At 45.3% G+C, this 25,285-nt stretch overlaps 2 protein-coding genes across 6 annotated transcripts in view; one reads left to right on the top strand and one right to left on the bottom strand.

Annotated features, from left to right (window-relative positions):
* The first annotated feature begins 457 nt into the window (after positions 1-457).
* Positions 458-9,968, top strand: ccdc3a (coiled-coil domain containing 3a). 2 transcript variants are annotated; one of them, XM_037122080.1, is made up of 4 exons: positions 458-1,156; positions 1,231-1,717; positions 2,171-2,348; positions 8,364-9,968. In XM_037122080.1, the coding sequence occupies exons 2-4, from the start codon at positions 1,311-1,313 to the stop codon at positions 8,667-8,669; spliced, it is 891 nt and encodes a 296-aa protein (XP_036977975.1). In that variant the 5' UTR covers positions 458-1,156; positions 1,231-1,310; the 3' UTR covers positions 8,670-9,968. The 2 variants fall into 2 exon arrangements, with proteins under 2 accessions (XP_036977975.1, XP_036977974.1); XM_037122079.1 differs by having other exon boundaries at positions 459-960; positions 1,134-1,717.
* Positions 9,969-14,284: 4,316 nt separating this feature from the next.
* Positions 14,285-25,285, bottom strand: part of camk1da (calcium/calmodulin-dependent protein kinase 1Da) — a 63,627-nt gene continuing 52,626 nt past the window's right edge. For all 4 annotated transcript variants that reach the window (XM_037122160.1, XM_037122161.1, XM_037122162.1 and 1 more), the window contains 5 exons: positions 23,775-23,887; positions 22,505-22,583; positions 22,305-22,392; positions 21,290-21,539; positions 14,285-20,831 (listed from right to left, as the gene is read on the bottom strand). In XM_037122160.1, coding sequence (XP_036978055.1) covers positions 20,707-20,831; positions 21,290-21,539; positions 22,305-22,392; positions 22,505-22,583; positions 23,775-23,887 — 655 coding nt within the window. In that variant the 3' untranslated portion in view covers positions 14,285-20,706. The remainder of the gene's footprint in view (positions 20,832-21,289; positions 21,540-22,304; positions 22,393-22,504; positions 22,584-23,774; positions 23,888-25,285) is intronic.

Raw genomic sequence — 25,285 nt, 5'->3', positions numbered from 1 at the left:
CTGCAGAATACTGTTGCAATACGACAAGCCTACCAACTTGTTTAGAGAGTGGCAAATGAAATCAAATGTAAAATATGACAGTATTTAGTCAATTCATTCAGATAATCAATCTATTATATAAAAAGAAAATAAATACATGTTCACGTCAGTGTCCGCTAGGTGGCAGTAGTGTCCTGCCAAAAATGGAGGTCTGATGTAAAATTTCACACCACTGAGTTTAAATCAAACCACCGGAGTATATTCTATGAAATACAAATATTTTCCATAATTTATATTTATTTTCAAGCCCTATTATCTGTTGTTTAATAGAAAAAAGACTGTGAATAAAAAAAGGGGCAGCTGATAGCTTAGATCATACTCTGGCATATTAAAGTCTCTTTCAACATACTTTTTTTTTTTTTTTTTTTTTTTAATATTACATGTTCTTTGCTGTGGACTGCTGTTATCAATCAGTGAGCCTCTTCAAAGAACCCCCTGAACCTCCTCTCAAGATGCTCTCCCACATTAGAAACCGCTTACCCACGTTTCTGGGATTGAACCGGGATGCTTTCAAGGGTGCACTCGGAAAAATGGAAATCCCTCAAAAACTGATCTAGTCAGATCAGTTCAATGAAGGCCTAGATCACAGTATGTCTACATGTTAAAAAAAGAAATCTAGAGGTAAAAAAAATTGTAATACTCGCGATCTGCCAGTAACCATTATTGATAAATTTAGGCTATTCATGATCAAACATGATTTATGGATACTGCTTTTTGCCTTACAGTGTTTTAACATGGTTTGTCAGTTATATTGATATGAACCGGCAAATAGCCCTTGAACGCACAATCAAGCTCTCTTGATTGGAAACTTCAAATGTCGGAGCGTCCAATCAGTCCTTGAACGCAGCGCCCGGTCTGCCCTGGTGAAGCTTGTCGCTCAGCCAGCAGACAGATGAGAGGGAACAGTGAGCACAGCAACAGGTTGGAGTTGTGGAAGTTTCTGCACAGTGATTTGACCGCTTTGTTCTCTTAAAAGTCTGCAAAGAGGGTTTAATTTAGTGCAAATGACTAAACGTGCATTAACTTGATGGACCAAAGCGCAAGTTTGTTTAAAAGTTGATTTACATTTAATTTTTTCCCTTATTTTTCGTCAGGAGGAGCATCCTCGGGCGTCAAGGTAACGATCTCAAGCGTTCAGTTCTTTGTAATGCAACTTTTCTGTTCGCGTTTTTAACTCGCTCGAACGTGCAGACTTGAAGGGACCCCCAGTGTACAACAGTTGACTCCGAAACTGGGCTCACAAACCTCCAGACGCGTGTAGCCCCCTCAGCATGTTGTCCGCGGCTCTCCTCCTCGCAGCGCTCTGCGTCTTTACGCACCTGGACACTTTTACGCACGGCTGCCAGCTCCCGTCCGAGTGGCGGCCGCTGAGCGAGGGCTGCCGAGCGGAGCTGGCGGAGATCATCGTGTACGCCAAGGTCCTGGGGATCCACCGGGAGCCCCCGGGCGGCGGGGCGGGCAGCCTGTACAACTCGCTGCCCTTCGGGTTCGGGTACGGGTACGAGGGCGCGGAGGAAGGGCTGCTGTACTCCGCGGAGGTGGAGCTGCTGTGCGACCAGGCCTGGGGCAGCATGCTGGAGGTGCCCACCGGATCAAGACTCAACCTGACCGGACTGGGGTACCTGTCGTGCCAGTCTCACACCGTGATGGAGAACTACTCCTACTTCTTTTTCCTCAGGTGAGCTGCGAAGCCCAGCTGGGCATGTTTTATCCAAAACAGCTCCAACACACATCTGGACTGTAAAAGTTTCAAAAACTCTAGGAATTAGTTTTATTGTTGCCATCATGAATCTTTTTTGTCAGACAGAAGTGCATTTGGCAAAATAGCCACATTAAACTGGCACTGTAATAACTCTTTAGATTTATTTGTTGTGGAGGAAGCTGTGATCTACAGTCAGCTGTATAAACAAGACAACTGTATTTAAATATCATTTTGAGGTGTAGCACTTGAGAATGCCTCTGTAGATCCATCAAGAGAGACTTGAAATGCTGTTTTTTTTTTATACAAATCATCTGTCTGACAGCTGTACTTTTCTATTTACCTGCAAAAACATGCTGAAAAATTCAGCTCCTGCACACGCCAGCAGCCCCTGCTCTCTCCTCACAGTTTTCCTGTTTGTCTCCTCCACAGGATGGACGAGAACTACAACATCCTCCCCCACGGCGTCAACTTCCAGGACGCCATCTTCCCGGACACGTCCGAGAACAGGCGCACGTTCTCCAGCCTCTTCCAGTTCTCCAACTGCACCCAGGGGAGCCAGCCCTTCCACACCTTCAGCCCCGAGTGGGACACCCAGGAGGACAACAGGGTAGGGCGCCGAGTTCCAACCAGACACACTCGCTGTCATATCTAGCAGCATTTGTGCACCTGAAATCCCAACTGCGAATTGTAACCCTGGTGGACTTCCACGCGGCGTGACTGGATAGTTGGCTGCTATGGTAATCCATGCTGGCTCCTTGAGAATAATAAAAAAAAACTATTTCCTAGTGCATCCGCATTACCTTCTGAGAAGAATGAGATTAAAAAACGTCTCCATCTTCAGTCAGGTCAGTTTATTTTGTGTTTGGGTGTAAACAAACCCGACCCCATCTTGTTACCATGGAGATGTCAGATTAACAGTCCAGGTGAAGTGGATGTGTGAGGGGGCCACTAACAACTATTGCTGATGTGTTGGGATTTTTGTTTTTTTTTCAGTCCTAGTCTTGCTTCCTGACTCGAATATACCATTGTGCATAAATATGAATGTGTGTGTGAGTTAGCAGCAGGGTGAGGTCCTGGTTTGTTTGTGTGTTTGAGTGTGTGTGTGTGTGTGTGTGTGTGTGTGTGTGTGTGTGTGTGTGTGTGTGTGTGTGTGGACACCTAATCCTGAGTTGACTTGTGACTCCGCTGACAGGAATGTGGTGAGGATCAGAGGACCCTCTGGCACAGTGCAGGGCCACACACACACACACACACACACACACACGCACACACACACACACAACAATATAGCACACGAGGAGACGCACATGCGGACGTATTGATTATACTCTCCAACGATCGGTCACATGTGATCACGCAGCGGCCGTTTGAAGATCAAAGCGCCGGCTGATTGGCCGAGGTCCGTCGGCCCTCCGCCTCAGGCAGACAGGACGCCGGCCGCCCAGAGGTCAAAGGTCAAATAGCAGAGATCGACGCGTCTGACAGGCAGCAGTTTGAAAGCGTGCCAGTCCCCCCGGCTTTCGATTCATATCAGCGTGAAGAGACGCAGCCTGCTGACTCGGGACCACAGATAAAGCCGGACCCTGTCGGCAGAAGAAGACGGGTGTGACGCTGCGAGCCAGGCATTTTGCGAAGACGCCTCCTCGGCAGGTCGCGCTTACGGACAAGACAGAACACGGCGGCTGGAGGTGGAACTGCACTGGTCTTTGCCCTCCTTCTGAAAGGACAGGAGAGAAACAGTTCAGATGCTGAAGAGGTTTTTAATTGGTGGCACGAACACAAAATAGTCCAAATCCACATATTCGTATCAGAGCTGAACACTTGAGACTTCGATTCAAAAAGAGCTGGGAGCTTGAAACATCGCTTGGACTTGAGTGCTGCAAAACCCGACTTCATTTTACCACTTTAAGAGCTTTTATGTCTCGTTCTGAACTGGTAAAATCTCCGGAACAAGACCAACCACATATCATAGCGACAGGCGGGTCTTGCTTGACCCCAAACAAGCCTTTACTTTGATGGGGTCGTTGCAGCTAACGCAGGAAATTGTCTCCATGTTACGGTCACTGTTCAGAGACCTGGGACACGTAAAGTTGACTTGACTCAGCAGCGTCCTTGAGGGGGCTTGGACTTGTTTCATATGACTTGAGACGTCATTTGAACTGGTCTTTAATGTTTGGAGACTTGGCTTGGTCTCAAATGAACTTTGACGGAACCTGTCCTCGAGGACTGGATATTTGACTTGTCTCTATTGTCTTATTCGGCCTTGACTTTTTGACTTCACCTGTCTCAAATGACTTGAGAGTTGCGTTGAACTTGTCTCAAATTAATTTCCCCCTGACCTCCGTTCAGCGACTCGAGACGCGACTTAAAGCAAACTTGAGATTCGACCTGGACTTGCTTTGACTGACTTAAGATTTTGACTTGTGTCCATTTTCTTGAGACATGACTTGATCTTTTCACAAGTTAACTTTGACTTCAAATAACTTGAGACGTATCTTGGACTTAAAATGAATCATCACACCACTTGCCTAAGATGACTTCAGGCTAGATTTTGGACAAACCTCCATTTACTTGAGTTGAGTCTTGCCCCAAAATACTAGTCTGCGACAAGCTGTGGAGTGTGTGCCTGCCAAAAATCGATTTGCATCAACAGTCAGGATGCAGCACACTTAGATTGCGTTATTGTAGATCTGAATTCCCCCCCCCCCCCCCCCCCCCCGACACACACACACACACTTTTTGTTCAGGTTTGACCTGCAGGCTGTGGCCTCTGAGCTGTATGGTCAAAGGGTCAGTGAGGCAGGGGTTAAACACACTGCTCATTTAGAGGACAGGCACTCACATGCAGAGGGTACGAGCTTCAGGCAAGGCGGGGGAAAACAGGTGTTTTGCTCCGGGAATTTATGGAAAAGTATAAGACAGGAGGTCCTTCTTCTTCTTCTTCTTCTTCTCCTCCTGTCTCTCCTTATGATGCTCAGCGTCCCTGTCTTTTTTCTCTTCAGAATTTGAAAGTATCGAGATTCGAAGCAGATGTAATTTTTGTTTTTTTTGTCCTCTGCTTTGGCTGCAGATTAGAAGAAATTTCCAGCAACTGAGAAAAACCAGATACCGTTCCTAATTTCGGTGTTTGCTATTCTGAGTTTGGTCCACAGGATGAGTTTCCCCCCCGGGGCTGTGTCGCTCTCTCGGCGATTTTGAAAAAAAAACAAAAAAAACCTTCAGATGGAGTTCAAACACAAAACGTGGCTGACGTCGGGAGGTGGTTTGCTTCTGGTTTCAGCCTCGTGGGAACCAGACGCCCCTCCGGAGGGACAGACAAGCGACTTCCTCCGCTCTTCTGCCAAAACCTCCAATTAGCTTTTGTTTGGAGCCTCCTCTTATCAGCTACAGTCGGAGCGGCTTCGGCCCTGAGCGGGAGGTGGAGACTCCCTACTCGTCTGTTCAACACGGACTTATGTCTTTCTTAACCTTGTTTTCAGGCCTCGCCTTCACTTGATAGGCCTTGATAGTGAGATGAGGAAACGCTGCTGAATCAGCACATTTCCACGCCGCCATGCGCTCTGATGGTTTGACGCTGAACCGGCAGCGAGGGATCAGTCCAGCTGCAACTGTTGTGTAAATGCCTTTAACACGTTTTCTGACTCTCATTAAGTTTTTTTTTACGGGTGCTTAGAGGGCTAAAAGGAGTCTGCATGTTTCACTCGGTAGTTAAAACTCAGGTTGAATACCATGTCAAACTGTGTGTGTGTGTGTGTGTGTGTGTGTGTGTGTGTGTGTCCTGTCTGTGTCTCCCACTTTCTCTGTCTCGTCTTTGTTTTCCCTTCTTTCTCCGCCTCCCTTTTGTTCTATTTATCGCTTCATCACTCTCTCTCTCTGTCTTTCCGTCTTATTGACCTATTCCCACACACACACACACACACACACACACACACACACACGCACACAAAGCAAAATAAGACCTCAGGAACAGAGAAGAAACCCCGGCTTGTCTCTTTGACGTCAGTGGTGAAGCTCTACAGACACTGAACGTATGTGTGTGTATGTGTGTGTGGGTTTGGTTAGTAGGGGGGGACTCATGCTGAGTCTCTATATAAAGTTAGAAAGAGGTCAGGATGGACACACACACACACACACACACACACACACACACACACACACACACACACACACACACACACACAAAGGCACTTCTTTCAGTTCCTTCAGCCCTTCCCAGGGATTTCTCCTCATTCTCTGACGCTGTCTTTTTTTCGTTCCTTCTGAGTCAGTCGGTTGATGGAATGATGTAAACGCGGGACGCCGTGCAAAAGCTCCGACCTTCCGTTTATTCACAGCGAGCCTCGGTGCCAGTGAAAGGTACTGCGGTGCCCTCAGGGATATTAAAGCCACTGTCACTGTGGCTCCTTTCAGCCGCTCCCTTCATGTGTTCGGTTCGTCAGAATGAAAACGCTGAAATGGAAATATGAATGAACGCGAAGTACAAGAACCTCAAAACTGTACTTAAGTGGAGCACTGGAGTAAACACACTTATACCATTATTGACATTGTCTTTAAAATGTCTGAGAAACCTGATCAGACGATTTCCACACCCTGCCCATGTAAATACTTACTAATACCGTGCGGCAGGTACTGTGTGTCCGAACTTTTTAAATCCAGCTACTTTCAGCTGAGGACGGAGACCACAATAGGACCAGTGAGACTCAACCAACAGTAAAGCTTCTGCGTCTAAAACCAAAACAATGAGCCGAAAGACGCTAAAACGCACTGAAGAGCTGAAGGGAAACCGGAAATTGAGTGATAATTATACGTGATTGCCACACAATTACGTGTATATTTATTCCACTGTGAGCGTTAGAGCATGGTTTAGTGCAGATTTAAATATATTTGATTGGATATGTGAATATGTGATGATCGCCTCCTTCATATTGACACTCTGCAGCTACGATATAGTTTTTGGCCAATGAGACAATGTCGCTCCATGTTGACATTGTTGTACACTTGAATTTGAGGACATGCACGTGTCTTCACATGTCCCCTAAACACTGTTTGTACAGATGATGCCTAACAGCAGGCAGGTAACACCCGGATGTTTTGACAGGTGGTGTGCGTCTGCGTGTGGATGTGTGTGTGTGTGTGTGTGTGTGTGTGTGTGTGTGTTTGGGCCGTCCCGCCGCGAGCCTTCCTAGGAGCATGAGAGAGTGTTCAAACTGTAAAAAAAAAAAAAATAATAATAATAATGAAAAATGATGTTATGTCATATGGATTTGACCTTTGCTCGAATAAGTGGGAAAAGAGAGTTCACCAAAATGACAAGCACAAGAAAAAAGGAAAAAGGGAAAAGACCTCTCTCGTGTCTAATTGCATCTATTTGAATTGTTTTAGTCGTCCAGGTTTTAAGATTTCCGTCTCTAAGATTTAAACTCTCGCTCCGCTGCAATGTTCGCTCTTACTTACAGAAATTTCAGTTCATCATTTAAAAAAACAAAAAAAAAAACTCTTCCACACGACGCTCTAACTCCCTCTGAAACAGCAATTTGTGATTTTTTTGCACTTCGGTTCGTGCACAAACAAGATGCAAACGGGAACAAAATTGCAATTAGTAAGCTTTCGGAGGCGCAGGTACGCATGTATTTCTAAAATTTGATGGAGCAACGCCTGCTGTTTCCCCGACTCCCCCTTGTGGCTGAGCTAACAAACTGCTTCCCAGTTCTACCTCTGCGCCAAGTGCTCGCATGCAAATGGTATATTGATCTTTTCATCTAGCTCTTGGCAAAAAAAAAAAAAAAAGGTGTATTTTCTAAAAATCCAGACTATCTATCTTAATGTAATCAAATCATAATTACTAAAAGGTCATAATTGAGCCTTAGACCGTGTGTGTGTTTGCTAAACTGAAGCAGAACTGACTCAGTGCACTGGCTGCACATTGATGATATTGGCTCTGGTGACTTTTACTGTATTCAGGCCATTAGCGGAACACAGAGAAGCATTAGCGTCAACTAGACGGCCGTAAATGTTGTTTTAAAGAGACGAGCTCTTCTCACGGAGTGCTGTCCCACATGACCACACACACACACTCCCCCACCGTGACTACGAGAGCGCTCACCCCTGTTAACCCCGCTGGTGGAGGGTCAGCTCTGGTCTGCCGATGAGATGGAAAATCGGTGTGTGGGGGCCCTGAAACTTCCAAAGTACGTGACCCTCGCATTGTCAGGGAGGGGAGGGTTTATGTTGCGAGGACGGCACATTAACACTGTACATCGTCCCCTCGTGTTTTCGCTCTGGTAGCAGGGAGCCCGCGTGGGTAAATGTTAACCGACGAGGGTCAGGGCCTCCGCTTTATTTCCCCCGTCCTCTTTTCTTTTAAGGGCTTCGGAGAGGAAAAGGAGGGAAATAATAGCGCTGTGGCGATCAAAGGGAGGAAGATTATTTCACTTTCTCAAGGAGGCTGCTGGGAAAATCGCATCGACAGCGCTCCCACACCACAGAAAACCAGCTGACGAGACGGCAGCCGGGGCGGTGGAGGGGGGGGGGGAGTTTACAACACTTTGGTTGGCCTGTAAAGACAACAACCCTTCGTGTACGTTAACTCACTGCGACACTCTCCCCCTCTCTCTCTCCACAGCTGCTGTGCTCCTCGGTGCAGGCCGCGCTCTTCGAGGAGGAGGAGCGAGGCCGCAAGCTGCAGGAGCGCCTCGCCGCGGCCGAGAGGAGGAACCGGCAGCTGAAGGAGCGCGTCCGGAAGGTGAAGCGCTCCCTGAGGAACGCCCGCAAGGCGGCGCGCAAGGCCGAGCAGGAGGCCCAGGAGCTGCAGGAGAAGCTGAGGGCCGCGCAGCGGAGGGCGGGGCACCACATCAACGCCATAACGCAGGAGGAGCCTCCGCCCGGGCGCTACGCGAGCGCGGCGCTGCGCCAGGGAGCGCAGCTTTAACCGACTCCCGCCTGCCACCCACCGAAGCTGCCACCCACCCTGGACTGAACGCTGGCTGTGGAGAGAGAGAGAGAGACTGCTGGGCGGTCTCCATGTCACGGACAAAACAAATAGCTAACTGTCACATTACGAGTAAACACACTTTTAACGCCATAATCTGCGTAGTTTTCCTGTAAATAAACTACTCTTTGTTTCCTCTGCATCCCCTCATTGACGTAACACACGAGCGACGGTCAGGGCTTCGCTCGCCTCCTCGATGATCTCTTGCAGGCGGAGCAGCACTTCATCGGCCGGACTCGGTCGCCGCTCAGAGCTCCCCGCGGGCCGCGATCACACGCTCCAGCACGGAGCCCAGCTGTGTGCGACATCAGTAACAGCGGGAGCTTACCAGAGCGTAAAATGCATTGTTCTGTTTCCCAACCTGAAGTGAAAGTATACAAAAGTGATAGCAGACCCCACCCCCCCCCTCCATCGCCCCAAGTGGTGTTATTGCCGCCGCTGTAGTCGCCAAAGACAACAGGATCGTTTCCAGCTTCCTCAGAGTCGCAACTACCGACAACACAGGACGAAATGCGACTTTAATCACTCATTTATTTAGCCTATAATGGAGACGTGAGAGCAGACGGTGCCGATCAGCCTGCATTTTCCGCAATGGTGTCATTATTCCATAGCCACTGCATTGCACTCCAACGTAATCGATACATAATGATGAGCTGAAGCAAACAACTCTGCAGCTGTTGCAGGTTTAAAGATGAAACGCCGAAACACTGAGAGGAAAAAGTGATGTACTGGCTTGTTTATGTTGGAGCCGGATGACGAGGACTCGGCTACAGTCAGTTCATGAGTCAGATGAGGTACCAGTCAGTCAGGCTGTGAAAACAGTCGTATAATACCTTATGCGGCTGTGCTGGAGCTGTGTCCAGAGATGTGGGGGGGGGAAAAAAAAAACAGAGCCAGAGAGTTTTACATGTTACAACTGACCACGGGGGGGATGTGAAGTTTAGAAGGGATCAGGCCCGATACCGTGTTTTCCTAAACCTAACCAAGAATTTTAGCCCCCTTAACCAAACCCTAGCCAAACTGCGAGAGAAAACTGCAAAGCAAGGAAAATAATGAGTGACCTCAGTGTGAAAAATGACGACGTGAGCAATGTTGTAATACGCACCGAGGAGAATCAGTCAGAATCAATCAAACCGCGAAGGCCGGCAGCCAAAACAGTGTGCCGAAAGACGCTAAATATGCTGTAGAGATGATTTTATGTAACCACGGCCTGATGAAGCAATAATAAAAGATGATGTTGTGATCTATCAGCCCTCTCTTTGCCTGTAACTGTGGACAGGAAGTGTTCGAGAAGGTTCTTATTATTTGACTTTTTTCCCAGAGTGAAGTCTGGACACATCAGCCTGTGTGCAGACGTGTTGATGCACGTCTGTGTTTCCCTTCGTATGAAAAATTTGATTTGGATGAAACATCAGTGCGAACGTGACAATGTTTTGAAGAAGGGTATTAACATCTGGGTCACCGGAGTACAGAAAAACAAACAGCAACACACACACACACACACACACACACACACACACACACTCAGCGGTTCAGTTAAGCCCCACAGCATCACGCAGAGAGTGTAAAGAGAGGTTAAGGTCAGAGGAGACGTTTTATGTGTACATGTGTCGTATCTTTGGGGGGGTCAGAGTCTATTGTGTGTGTGTGTGTGTGTGTGTGTGTGTCTGGTCCATCAAGTGACTGGAATGTGTTTGTGTGGGCAGCAATGTTCCGAACAGCGGGGCGCCGCTGAAATATTCGTCTAATTCAGTCGGCAGAACCAAACGCTCCGGAGGGAGGCGAGCAGCCGTCGCATCACGAGACGCCAGCGGATGCAAGAGGGGGGGGAGAGGAAAGAAAAATCAGATCACCGAAAGATGACAAGAATGAGAGGCAGGATGGATGGAGAGGGATGCTGAGAGACAGAGATGTGTTCATCAGGAGCTGAATCACTGTTTCTTGACGTGATCAATCAGCGGTGGGGAGAAACTGCAGTTGGGAGAGCAAGATGCAGAGAAAACAAAGAAAACAAACATGTCCCCCTGTTTTTACACTCTGTCAGACACAGTCTCCTTCTCCGCAAAAGATGTAGCGCACCTTCATCTGTCGCACAGACTCTGCTTCCGATGAGAAGGACTGAGGAGCGCAGAATCATCGGAAACCAAGATTCAACCCAGCAAATAAAGCCACTGTTTGTAGAATCCTGATGTGATGATGCAGGAATTCAAATTGTTCCGGTGGGTTGGAGGGTAAAGCCGGCGTTCTCTGGGGTCGTCAGATTTCACTTAAAGGGTAACTCCGCCAATTTTCCACATCTGAGTGTTGACAGGTCTTTGGGAAGTCCATGCTGCACGTGAGAAAAATGGCAGTATAAAGTCTTCTGTTGCTCAAGAGGAAGATTCTGCAGTTTTCCGACAATTTGTGCTCCGGCGTTTTTGCAGTTGAGCAGCTCCAGGCCGGCCGCCTCTTTCCCCACGGTCGCACCGACCACTGGAGGCGATCCGGTAATATGTCCGTCTGCTGTCTGATTTCCGTAATGAAAGTGCGGCGTTACTTAATAAGATAACGTACGTAGCCAGATGCAAATCCTCCTTCCTTCTCCTCTCTCCGCTCCTTTCACACGCAGCAGCCTTCTCAGCTCAGCAGCCTGCTTTCCTGCTTCTCGTTAAAATGGACGGTGGTTCCGTCACCCGACCCCGACATGTTCACTCTCATTTTAACAGATCTCCTTTGTCTTGTTTTAGAGTGGGCGCCGAGGGTTGTGCCAGAGGAGAACATCATTTTGAGTTTCGCAAGGCTCGCTTGCAAATGGTTCACAGTTTGGTGGAGCCCTTTAGCTGAAAAACTGCCCGCGAGCGGTGGGACACGCGTCACGTCACCCCCCTGCTGTCTGCGTTCGGAACTGTTTGCCCGAATGACGCAGATCGTCTTTTCGGGACGCTTTAAAATTCTCCAGCCCCTCCGCGAGCCCACCTCTTTCCCGTGAGACCCGCGTCTTATCTCTCTGGTTCAGATGATCGGCCTGTAATTAGTTTTATGGAATACACATGCGCCGCTTGGTAAAGAACTAAAAAAACAAAAAAAAAAAACAAAAAAACAAAAAAACAAGTCTCTGCATGGAAGAGAGAGGAGAGAGGAGGAGAAGAAGCCCTGCAGCGATGGAGGGGAGGGTGGGAGGACGAGAGTTAAGCCCTGAATTAAAGATGAGGAGAAATCAGTTTAAGAAGCAGAGAGATCAGTGACTCCGAGCACAAACACACACTTATAGTGTGACAGCCAAAGTCAACAAGCTCTGTTTGTGTGTGTGTGTGTGTGTGTGTGTGTGTGTGTGTGTGTGTGTGTGTGTGTGCATGTGCATGTTGTTTCCCCATAAATGGCAAAAGGGACATAAAATACTTTGATTTTCATTTCAGTGCTGTGGTCTGTGTGTGTGTGTGTGTGTGTGTGTGTGTCAGAGGGATGAATAATTTGGAATAAGCCGACCCATTCAATGTGTGTGTGTGTGTGTGTGTGTGTGTGTGTGCTGCTCTGTGCTGAGCTGAGCTGAGCTGAGACAGACAGACAGTCAGGAGGAAAAGTCTCCAACTGAGTCGGAGGGAAAAAGCAAGAGGAAGTGCGATGACTCGATCCACAGGAAGCTCCGCCGGGCCAAACTCTGCTAATAACAGACCGATATTAACACAGCTTATCTGTGATGAGCGAAGTACCAACTCCCCCCCGGGGGGCCGACGCTGCTCAACATCATCTCGAGCAGCACTCGACGATAATTTAAAACTTTCAAAAGTGAGATTGGATTCGTACGCAAGCTCAATAACTAGTAGCATTAACAGGAGCGTGCGAGGGCTGGAAGTAGCCAGCAGCTTTTTTTTTTTTTTTTTTCCCCGTCTGGTGTTGATGCGTCACCTCCCACTAATTGTTTTTGTCTAACGTGGCTTAGCAGCACCACGTTCACCGTCTTAGTTAAAGGGATATTCCGGTGTAAATTTAATCCATAGTCTAAGACACCGTGACACCAAGTAAGACCCCTCCTGAGAGATCAAGTTTACGGAAGCAAGCTCACGTAGTTTTAGTGACCTCAGAAATGACCACACGACAACAATACATAGCAGTATATGCCTATAGGTCGCAGCACATACCTCGAAGCATCATGCATCTGTTAGCTTAGCCGGATTGCTATTGTAAAGTGAACACAACTCACCACTCTGCTGCAACAGCTTCCTGTTGTGGGGAAGTCCCTACAAGTCGATTACCGAGAGCGGTTAGAAATGCTCAATTCTGTCTGTCTGCTCTCGATAATAACTGTCATAAGCTGCTAGGCAAGACAGATATGAACTTTGATTGCATTTCCATGGAGTAATAATAACACATTTTCATCCTTGAGCTGCGGAACTCTACTGCACTCGGAACTGGAAGCAAGGCTGAGCGGTGCCCTGGGATCCAGGTCAGTTGCGCATGTCATGGTTCGGGTTTTTTGGGGTTTGTTGATTTCCTCTTTTACTTTGCAGTTGTATCCACTTTTGTCACTTCCTGTCACTGTCTACTTCCCGGATCCAACAAAGTGGCCGGTCATAAAACAAGACAACTTCTGTACTTATTTGAATCAGCGGGCACAAATATGCAAAGTGTTATCCGTAAATAAATCAACCTCACACAGCAAACCTACGTCAGTACTATGCTACTACGCTGTTTGACTTTACTCCAGCAGCCTCCCACTCACACTAGCCATCCATCAGTGGCAACTGTCAGCGGCATCATTCAGCTGTTTACCATACTGACAGTGAATATTCATGAATCATCTCACAGCGGTGTTGTTCACGTGTTGAAAGTGCCATTGTCTCTCCCGGGAGAGGGAGAAAGATAACTGAAATATGTTGATTTGGAAATTAAAAAATGACCATCAGCCACCAGGGGTTTGCTTGTTTCAGTCCATGAAGATTCACCCACGGTGATGCTGGGCAGCTGTGAAGACTCAAAGACATTTTGAAACTCCTGTCACAGAAAAGCACTGATACTGCAAAAAAATGCTGAGGGGTCTCTTCCAGGGGTTTTTTCTTCATGGCTGTAAACATGCGTTTTTATCTCAACTCTTGACTCAACCCTTTGTTGCAACTGCACAATCTTTAAGTGTGGATACTGGCGCCTGAACCCGAGGAGGACCCCTTCAGGCTGAACATACTTTCTACGGTGAAGTAACATCTGTGGACAATGTGTTTTCAATACCTCAGGTTCAGTAAAGTATCCCAACATGTGTGTTTGCAACATCTGTCTTCTGTCTGCTAAACATCTGCCGTACAGCGTGTGTATAGGCTTAATGTCGGTCAAAGTGGTATGGAGTGTCTGGCGTCTGCTTTATATCCGCATACATGGGTCCTGGAGTTTGTGTGTGTTGAAATACTGAGTACAAACATACGGAGACACACACGTGGGTTTACATTTGTCGGAAGTGTAGTCCTCAATTGTGATGGATAGCACTGATCAGAGGGCGCGATCCTGTTTGAGACATGCATTCAAACACACAGCGACCCGCGACCCCCCCCCCAAAAAAAAAGAGTAAAGAGGACACGAGTAGAGACTTGAAATTACGATCATTCGGGATTTATTCCAGGAGAAAGACAAACAAAAACACAATCAGTCGCTCTGGCCTGTCGTCATGGTAACTCTGATATGTGCACATGATTGTCGAAGGCATCCGATATACAAGCCCCATTAACAGAAAGTCATCATCATCATCATCATCATCACAGCACAGAAAGTGCGGCGGGGCGGTGCCCGCTCTGAGACATGAGTGTGTCGTGATGACAGTGCACAGAATGGGAGTTTGTCTGGTCACATGCAAAGAGTAAATACAATACAGCCAGCTTAGTCAGCAGGCTCTGGACAAGGACACCCACAGAGAGACGCCGGGTCCCAAAAAAAGCAGCTTGTATAAAGTTTTAGCTCTACAAACAACTCCCAGAGGCAGAGCCGCTCTCATTAGTTGAGTCACATCTGAAGGGCAGAGGGAAAGAGGTATAACTTAAGCTAGGCTGAAGAACTGCCGCTAGCATGCTAATATACATGCTTATAATGTGGCTGCTAAAGCATTTGGCAACAATTCTTACCGAGGTAAACACACTTTCCTTGACTAGTTTGAATGAGTGTTGTGATCATAGGGCATCACATAAAGCAAATAGGTTGAGTAAAATTAAGCATGATAACCACCGCTAACTAAACAGCCTAAATTAAAGTATGTAGCCATTAGCTGCAGGTCCTTGAACACCTCAGAAGGAGAGATGACAAGATAATGCTTTTAAAATTTCGGATTAAAAAAAAAAAAAAAGTCAAAAAATGTCCTAGAATTTAGCTGTACAAAGCTATCGATGTTGGCTACTTTGCCTAGCTTGATTTCCAAACCGCTATACGAGCTAACTACATAAGCTAATGTAACAAATTTTAAGTGATGTACAATGAAATCGAAGTCCTTCACACCTTTGAGTACATTTTTATCAAGGTTTTTGCAACAAGGCTCCAGAAATGGCGCTAGCTATGAAGCTATAATGGCTAAGTGGCTATTTTCTAGCTATATCAGAATTCTGCACTCTGAATGATTGCCACAACAATTCATGAATTACCTTTTATATCATCAAAAAGGAACATTAACGGTAGAGCCAGGCTCATTGGAATAAATAGGGCAGCATCTTGGAATATGGCATCAGGTTCTCGTACTAAATGCCACATAGCTAGCCTATTTCTGCCTCTTGAAACTGTTTGTAGAGCTGAAACTCTAATCAGCTTCTCGTGGCTCAAACATCTCAGCCTGGGTACGTCTTTACATAATACAGAGATACTAACATCATACAAGGGCATATAGGATTATGCAAACACTCATGGTGAAGTTGAATTCTCGAAGCACTTTTTTTTCCACATGCGTGTGTTTCATCTTTTTGCGACGATGCACTTCAGCGGCGTCTTCGTTTAAAAAAAAGGTCAGAAGAGTGTGTGATCTGGGGTTTTGCTGTGTGTGTGTGTGTGTGTGGGGGGGGGGGAGCAGACAAGAGCGGGTCGTGGCCGCCCTCGTCCTTAATAACAGTGTGTTTTGAGTCGGTCACAGCTTTGGATTTCTTCCGTTAGAATGGCAAAAAACGTAAGCCTGAGTTCAGTAAACGATGCTTTCACGGACACTGAAGTGGTTGGTGGAACACTGATGCCGATGACACGTCAGTCCGACAGCGCTGGACAGCGTATGAAAGAAGCAGACTGCAGGAAGGAGTAAAGGGGGTTTTAGCTTGTTTTTTTTTTTTGTTTTTTTTTTGTTTTTTTTTTTTTACATTAAACATTCCATAGAGAGTACAATCAACTTCCCTCGACACACACTTGCTCACTCAGTCACTCTCACATGCCCGAACAGCAAACGTTTGTAAATATTGTCTTGAAAATGATCATTCATATTCACAATCTATTTACAGTAGCAACTTTAAACATGGAAAGATTCATTCAGAAAACATCTTTTTTTTCTCATTTTTACTTTTTTTTTTTTTTTTTTTAAACAGCAGACATAAAACCACTGAGCAGCATGAACCTGAACCCGCCGCCTGCCTCACAATACATTCAAAAAACCCCCCGAATGTCCAGACCGTAGACATCACATTTAATGAGACATACAAGTGTTGGCTGACGATTCATTAACATCTTTTGTGCCGGAGGAGGAAAAACCCAGTTCAGCACTTTCACAATGCAGCTCGTTCAGTAATAACTATTAATTGTCAGTGATTAAAACTTTCTAAATCTTTAATTAAACTACAGGTGCTGATGTTTCATTTGTTTCCCTGACCCAACTTCCGAGAAAAAAAAAAAAAAAAAAAAAAAAAAAGCATTGACGACGCACTTAAAAATGTTTTAAAAAATGCATAGCAATCGATGGGATACGTGGTTACAGTGAATAATTAGATTCAGGAATAAAAGCCCTTACATGGTCAAAAGTTCCCCCTAAGAAACACACGGGTAATCACATGGATCGACTTAAGAGTTTGGTTAAGAGAGAAAAAATGTAACACTAACCCTGCTGTAAAAAAGTCACACTGAATATATATTTCTGAAAGGTGAGCTGTGTGGCCGTGCAGCAGGAGACACACGGGTGCTGTAACTCTAACACTGGAGCGTTAGCTTTGTCTACGACTGCGTGTTTAGTATAACGACATAAATCAGGCTAAACAGCCTTTTTCCTACACGCCTACAGTAACTCTATCAAAATTATTGGACCTAAAAGTCTACTATGACTAGATTAGTTGCCAGGCAAACATGCATAAAGTAACTGCAGTGTTTTTCAGTCAAGTCGACAAGCGCTGTCGGTGCTGTTAGCACGTATTTCAAGTGTCACGATTTAAGCTCGGGTACTTAAAACAGCAGTGCGGCAGATCTGTGTGTGTGTTCGGAGCCTGCACACGTAATTGAGTGGAACAAGATGTTCTGCAGAAGGACAATTCCCGCGTGATCACAGGTTTCTGAATTAGAAATCAGTTTTTACCAACGACCTCTCCGGCTCGCTCGCTCTAACAACAGCGCTGTTTACACCGCGAGCCATCCGTCGCTGTCAGCGCGATCTGTCGCTAGCTGCGCTTACGGAGACAATATCGCTTCAGTCCGATCGAAATCACCCAGATTTAGAGATTCCGACTTAAAGGTGCGTTATGCAACTTTTCATCACATACCCTGTTCTGCTGCTGCAAACAACAAATGTGTATTCATCCACTGCTGAAAATAGGCCCCAGCAAAATGCTTTTTTTTTTTTTTTTTTTAATTCCTGTTGAAGTAACATTTGCAGAAAACTACAGTGCCCAGCTGTTTTTGTAAACTACTGAGCCTTTCAAAACATTCAAACTACATGTTTGCGCTCATATTTAAAGATTTGAAGCTAAGGGTTGTAAAGTGTTGTTGGAAGAGCGCGCTGGAATTGTCCTTGCAGAGGGGACTGAAGGAAGGAGCTGCTGCTGTTACAGATCGACATGAATGCACAGATTAGATCGGATAACATTCGCAAATGTCTATTCATGTTTTTTTTTTTGTCTTGTGCCAAATGTGTGGAGCTTAATACACAAAACGACGCAGCGGGCCAGGAGTGAATTCCAGAAAAGCTTGGGTGAGAGTTGATTTACTGTCATTTTTACCTGACTCTGACCTTCATCCAGCTGTTGTCTCACACTCTTCTGACACGCCAGACAGATTAAAACAAGTACTATGAGGACATCTGCAGATACTCTACAGCACCATGCTGTGTAGATACTAAAAAATGGCAATGGCAATGGATCAAGAAGGAATCAAAGGTCAATAGATTTCTTGGAGTTCAGCCCTTAGTATTAATTCTCATGTGTCTTAAACAGCTTCGTATCTGACTAGTTCTAATCAATTCATTATGTAGAATGAACCAAATTGTCTTCGTACCTAGCACTAGGTCTTTGGCAACAACTCACAATAAAGGGATCAGTAGAATTGCATCTGATGAAGACATGACAATCTGATATGTGAGCGAGCAGACAACTCTGTACAGTTGTGCTCTCTGAGTTATGTCTAAAAGGCCATTTTAACCAATGACACAATCTCAACACAGAAGGGTCCGTAGAAGGTGACATTTGAATATAGTTGTATAAGTTGTGGACTTCAGTCATTTCATCTATTTTGAAATAAACCTTAAATCCTCAAATGTGACCTAAAATAAGTCCACTGATGTTCTTGAGCTGGAAGATTCTTTTTCTACGAGTTGGCCTGATCAAGACCCGGTGATCAGTTAGAGGTGTTAAGAGTCATTTGGGGGAAAAAGTGACTGCCACAGGAACAACTTCACAAATAGTCAGATTAACCTGAAGTCAATCAGTAACAGACTAATGCTTCCTCTGGCCGATGGTTTGCTGCCAATTGTACAACACACACATCAGATTTTTCACAGCTCTGTGTTTAAACTGAGCCATTGCAAAAGGCAGGTTGTTACACCTTTTCTGCACACCAGGCTGCCGATTTTGGTCATAAAACCACCTGTTTCAAAAACGTCAAGGAGTAAGCTATCCTACATGCTGTTTTGGCGGTTTCGTCCACAACTGCTGCTCCAGGCTTGGGGATTGCAATAACAAAACAGAAAACAGAGCAAGTTGTCCATATCCAAAACACCTTGGAGGCATTGTTGGAATAGTCTGAACCCAAAGTCTGTCTTCAATACTCGAGTCACGAGTCCGTGACTGCGAGAAGGACGAAGCTAATGTCTTCAGCCCCGGATCTTTAACTGTGATGCCCGACCCACTAACACTGACAGAACGACCTAAACCAGGAAATCGGCATTCGCCAGCTCACAGTGCAGCCGCAGTTTTCCCTGAGCACTTCTTGAACTGGGTGCTTTGACGTTGCGAGAAGGTGAGATCATGGCTTCTTTAGAGGGGGGAGGGAACAGCGGCACGCAGCAGCTTCTCCGTCTTTGCCTCCACGCGGGCCGAATACTCCGAGGACCCACGTGGGAGGCAGTTAAATATCTCAGAGATGGTGTGCAACCTTGAAACGGCACTGCGCTGCATGTGGCTGCTTGGTTTCGGGAAAAATCAAAAGGACGCGCTCCCATCGCTAACATTCTCATCTGGAGGCAGTTTTCCTGTAGTACATCTATCTAACCTACACTATCCTACACCTGCTGCATGTTTCATAGTAACCTGTATGTGTGTCCCTTAAAGGGTGATTGTTATAAAAAATCTTATAAAGTAAGAAAATAATAAACAAATCAGAATCTTTCAGACAATAAGCAAGTTGTACAATGCTCAGACATCCACTCTGGGCTATTTTTTTTTTCCATAAAGTTTTACAATCTCTACTCTCTGATAAACAGAAGTGGATGGTGGCTAATCAGTGTCTGAGAAATATCTGACCCTCTCTGTGCAAAATACGTAAAAGCGCTTACTCATGATTTCATATCTCAACAGTCGTATGGTACTTTTAAAGCACTTCTTAAAGCACAAACAAACAAACAAGCCCAGAAAGACATAGAAAAGTGTCTTAAAGGTGATACGTGTTGATTTTAACAGGAACAAATCATTGTCACGTTAGTTATCTACATTCGTAAAATTGGTGTAAACAAATGAGGTCATCACCAAGAAGACCAATCAGCCTCTACTCACCAGCGCAGATTTGGAGGGAAATCTGCTGGGAATGCTTTATGGCACGTAACAGGAAGAGGGTGCTGTTCTTCTAGAGCAAACTCAGCCAAAGCATTCAGAGATTTTGGAAGAGGTGGAAACACAAAGAAACAAGGGGGGGTTATGGGAAATGGGGTCTTATTAACGCATAATTAATAGCTGCAATAGCATGAGGTAGAGGTGACCAATCGTCTCGGCCATGGTCTTATTTATTTAAAGTAATTATACCAAAGTAGCACTATCAGTCTGACAATGATGTTTGCTTTTTTTAAAATGTACACATACCACCTTTAAAATTAACAGTAATAATAAACAATCAAACAATCCATTTGCCAACAAACCTAATTTGGAAAAAAGCTCAATAAAGTGACGCAGGAAAGACCAGATTCAAGAGGGAAGTTGATGTTGAATGACAGTGAATAATATAATACCACCGGCCCCACCGTGAACCACCGATTGCTGCTCAAGCTCGCAGCAGTCGACACCCAGTCATCATTAAACAGCAACACACAGCCGGCCGTATGAACATCCTCAATGACAGTCAGTGGCCGTGCTCTTGCTGTGGCAGGAGGAATCCAACACCTCGTCCTGGTGGTTGGGTGTTGGGTGTATACAGTATGGCGCTTTGTGGCCCGAATCGGTGGGATGGAGGTAAAGTCCTCTGCTCTCCCGGGAGCAGGGCGGGGAACTGGCTGGGGGGGCGCATCCAAGTGGAAAAGCAGTGAGGAGAGGGAGGGAAGAAGAAGAAGAGGGGGCGTCCTCTTCCTCTCCTGTCGTCCTCCGTCTCTTTCCGTCTCTCTGCCTCACAGCGCTGTGGCCTCCCAGCTGGTTCCCCGCGGGACCTGGCGTCACTTGGTCTCTGTGAGCACCGGGGCGGGGACCGCTGAGGGGTGTGGCCGGTTCAGCTCGGCCCCTGTGGCGGGAGAAGAGGCTGCTGATGCCAGACTGCAGGGCGTGGCCGGAGCAGTTACACCTGAGAGGGAAGAGTCAGAAGAAGTTGTAACTGACTGTTTGCTATGATATTTAAATACTGTTACTAGGCATTTTAAAATGTAAGTAATGATGGCTATGTACAGGATATTATGCTGAGATGAAGGCTACAGCCAAAAAGTTGTGAATAAGTGTCTGAAACATGGACTCAGTACTTCTCTTGTATTGTAGTATAGAGCCAGACCAAGTCCTAACATAAGAATCCCAAGGAAAAATAGACAATTACATTCTTAGTTACTCTTATTTATTCCCTGCTCTTTTGCTCTTGATGTACATACTGTACAGATGGACTTACAGTACATCAGAATGAAAGAACTGCCGTGTCTAGCTAAGACTAGACCATTAATGTTCACAGAGCAAATGATCACATATCCACTTTTTGTTGTACACATATGTTCTCTTGATTCTCTGGTGCTACCGATACCTCTGATTCACACTCACATTCCTTACGCGGAGCTGCTATGTTGTTGTCTGTGGAAGAGGTTTTACTGGCGGCCGTGTTGGTGCTCTGGCCCTGCGCCGCCTGGCCGGCGTTTTGGCTCTGAGCTGGCTGGTTCTGGCCCGCCTGGACCGGCTTCTGCGTCTGGCTCGGCCTGTTCGGCTGGTTGGAGGTGTCCATGCTGCTCCCCATGCTGCTGCCAAGCTGCAGCCGCCTCATGTGCCGAACCACGGCGGTGGCATTGAACGCTTGCTGGAGAGGAACGACGGTAAAGAAACACAGAGCTTTCACTTTGCTCCAATTTCTGTGTATCAAGCACAGCATTTGAACAGCATCATGTTGACGTTGCGTGTCGCTTGTTCAAAAAGGATGTTTTGATGTGACACAACAGTGAGGGGTGCAAACTAAATGAATGTCAGTTAGAAAGAGGTGGGAAGGAGCAGAACTGTTCAAAAATGTGTGATGGTTTTATCATCAAGGTTTCACTTCTACTAATGGCATGAGGTTGCCACACTATCAGTGTACTGTTTCCTGAGCAGAAGTTGGATAATAGGGATATAAAGATGATTCGATTAGATTCAAAAAATCCAAAAATGTGATGTTTCACTTGGTCATGGCTTTGAAGTTACAGACCAGAATCTGCTTTCTATGAATTGGCACAAGTGAGAGAATACCATGATAGAGTCTTCTGTTGCAGTTTATCTTTTATTAAAAACATCTGAGGTTCAAATATTACACGAGCTAGGGGAATTATTAACACCCAGATCTGACATTCACAAATTGTGTGAATTGCAGTTCTTAAAGAATAATTTGTTTTTAAGTCTGCAGATGACTCTTTCTTCCACTCAGAAAAGTGGACAATGACGGTAAACCCTGACAATATGGTGAGTCAGGTTTTTCAGACGTAGTGATTCATCTTCTAAAAACATATCACAATCATTTAAGGAGTAGTGCTGGAGTAAAACAAAATCTGCTACAATAGAGCCAAAACCACAAACTGCAGTAAACAACATTTACCCTCCATTTGCTCTTGGCAAAGTTCTTTCGGATCTGTCTGCTGACTGACTCATGGATGTTCTTGCACAGTGCTGTATCGCCGGCGATCCTGGTATAAACACACACATGCACAAATTGTCTGTACGTCAGTATCTGTATTGATCTTGTGGCATTTTGGTAGCTTGTGTATGACATCCTGTGTGTGTGTGTGTGTGTCTCACCAGGGGTGTCTGAGTGCCTGGTCGCAGGTGAAACGCTTGGCTGGATCTTTTTCCATCAGACTGCCAATGAAGTCCTTGGCTGGGAGAGAAAAAAGGGCATCAAAAGGGCCATAAAAGCCTGCATTTGTGAGGCTGTACTTACTGCTAGGTTCAGCATGCTAACATAATGGTTTAATGAGCAGGTATGATCACCACCTTAGCCTAACATGTTAGCATGCTCACATTTGCTAATTAGCAGTAAAGTACAGCTGAGCCTGATGGGAATGCCATTTTACAGGTATTTTTCATGGTCATTAAACCGGACGGTGACCCTTGGTGAAAATGTAAGGGATCATCAAAGCTATTACAGTTCATCGTCAGGGGAACGTGAATGTCGATAAGAAAGTTTCATGCCCATCCATCCAGTAGTTACAGAAACCCCTCACTCACAAACACACATGCCAGTCCCTTCGAGGAAACGTCAGGGGTTCCCCCAAAATCATTAATATTTGGGGGAACCATCCAATAGATGCCAAGACACTTTTCTCATACCTGCATGAGCCAACCTCCTTGTGGTGCAAGAGGAAATGTTAGACAGTCACTAGGATTCATCCTCTGGGAACCATGAATGCATTACATTTCATGGCAATCCACCCAATAGTTGCTGAGATATTTCAGTCTGGACCAACGTGTTCGACCAGCCTCCTGATATTGTCAGCCCGATAGATTTTAGATTAGATAAGATCGATATTAGTTTGACAGAGCTATCTTACTTAAAACAGCTTCACCACTTCACTGAATCTTCAACGAAGATGAAGAATTAGCTTATCCCAAAACTGGATTTATGAGGTTCCTTGGTTAAAAAAAGCAGAAATCAGCAAAATGCAGCTGTCTGGCAAGACCGAACTCTGGTTTGGATGATTGCCATTTTTTCTGTGCACCGTCTGTTTGATTTATTTTGGAAACACAAAGCCTCACCTGACAGCACATAAATGCTACTTTATCTCCATCCACACTCACAAAAACTGCACCAGAGTCTCAAACATGTTTCCAGCAAACACAAGCTGATTTTAATGCCAGGCTTTGTACATTGCTGTGGTGCTGACTGAACCCAAGCCCTCACATACACAGAGACAGGCACACATTCCCAAATACATTCATTCCAGGCAAGTGACGTCAGAGGCATTGATGGGAATGTGGTGTGTGGTCCATATGTGCCACATGGTGGACTGAAGAAATTGGTCAAGGAGGTAGCAGAAGAAGGAAGAATAGGATGAAGACAAAGGCTCACCTGAGTCTGATATGTCGTCCCAGTACGGTGCGTCAAACTCATAGTCGGCTTTCAGGATCTGCTCAAACAGCTTGGAGTCGTTTTCGTCGTAGAATGGAGGGTAACCACACAGCCTGCAGACAGAGCTTTACTAAGTCAAATATTCATTCTGTGATTCAATGTTTAATTCATTTATTTAGTCTGTTCGTTATTCACTCCCTGATATATTAAATCAGAGTTTTTCCATTCTGATCCTGGGAGCTTTCTGCCCTGCATGCTTTAGATGTTTTTAGAGCTCCAATACACCTGATTCACTAATTGGTTCAGTCAATTCATGGACTTATTTAAGGAACTTATTAGTCAGTTAGTGGGTAACTGATTTGTCATTAATGCACAGAAATGTATGGGTTTGTCACTTCTCTTTCATATCCTGTAAACTGAAGATTGTTGAGTCTTAGATTGTTAGTTTTCTGAAGACATTAACCCTTTTTTACTATTCTAGATAGATTTAGATTTCCAGTTTTAGAGAAGAAAAACAATTAATGGTAACATTAATAGACCGATTACTACAGCCCTACAACATACTTGTTTTTCTGTATTGTGGTGAGCTTGTTGATAAAAGCTGCTACAAAATAGTATGAACACCAGCAGCCCTTGGTAAGGTCTGGGCAATACCTCTACCTTGACTTCACTTATTTTTTTTATTTTTTTTTTTTTCCATACATTTTATGAAATCCATTGTAAGAAAAGATTACATTACATGGTGTGAGCTCTATCTCTGGGCATAACCTCATGTTCTCCACCACCACTATTACATCTTGGCACAATAAGCAAGCTGCATGCTTATTGGCTCCTTGCACTCATTCCCTTGTTAGTTATTGAAATTTGGCATCACACGACAAGACATATTTTGATATGCAATAGTATCAAGACAGTTCCGTTTGATACCTGGCACCGACTATAAATGGAAAAAATGTGTTGTCTGAAAAAGCCCATTGCACTAAACATCTATTGTATTATTTTACAAGCAATTGAGCATATATCTGCCATAATGTGACTTATATCAATAACAGGCAAATATTGTGATATTCATTCCAATCACAAAGCCCAGCTATGCTCTGAATGTAAAGTGTGATTTTGTTAATTACGTCTCCCTTGTATTTGTGGCAGAGGACAGAGTAATTTAGGTCACAGCAGTGGTTAATGCGACAGCCCCCTAACTCGTAATGTTGGCAGTAGTTGGCTGTATCACCCAAATCAGGTTAATATGAGATTACTGGTTCACAGTGCTGGTGAATACAAATGAACCACAGCTTCAGTCTGATTCTCCATAATGAGCCAAGTGAACCAACAGCAGAGCTGCTGCTCGACCAAAAACATCATCTGAACCTCATTAGAAAAGTTCTGGATGCACCAAGAGATTTTCATAAAAACTCATTAAAATGCCGTTCTCCATCGATACACACCCACACGCATGCACACACGTGCAAAGGTAAAAAAAAAAAGAGGAACTCATGAGGAAGAAAGGAGGG

The sequence above is a fragment of the Acanthopagrus latus genome, chromosome 14, assembly GCF_904848185.1.
Source record: "Acanthopagrus latus isolate v.2019 chromosome 14, fAcaLat1.1, whole genome shotgun sequence".
Classification (NCBI taxonomy): Eukaryota; Metazoa; Chordata; class Actinopteri; order Spariformes; family Sparidae; genus Acanthopagrus; species Acanthopagrus latus.
This window is presented reverse-complemented; position numbering and strand designations above follow the sequence as displayed.

What these genes read in the sequence shown, in the direction of transcription:
- ccdc3a (XM_037122080.1), top strand. Translation starts at nt 1,311, where the DNA reads ATGTTGTCCGCGGCTCTCCTCCTCGCAGCGCTCTGCGTCTTTACGCAC. An exon ending in TCCTACTTCTTTTTCCTCAG is followed by an intron (nt 1,718 to 2,170) that starts GTGAGCTGCGAA and finishes TCTCCTCCACAG; the next exon opens with GATGGACGAGAACTACAACA. An exon ending in ACACCCAGGAGGACAACAGG is followed by an intron (nt 2,349 to 8,363) that starts GTAGGGCGCCGA and finishes CTCTCTCCACAG; the next exon opens with CTGCTGTGCTCCTCGGTGCA.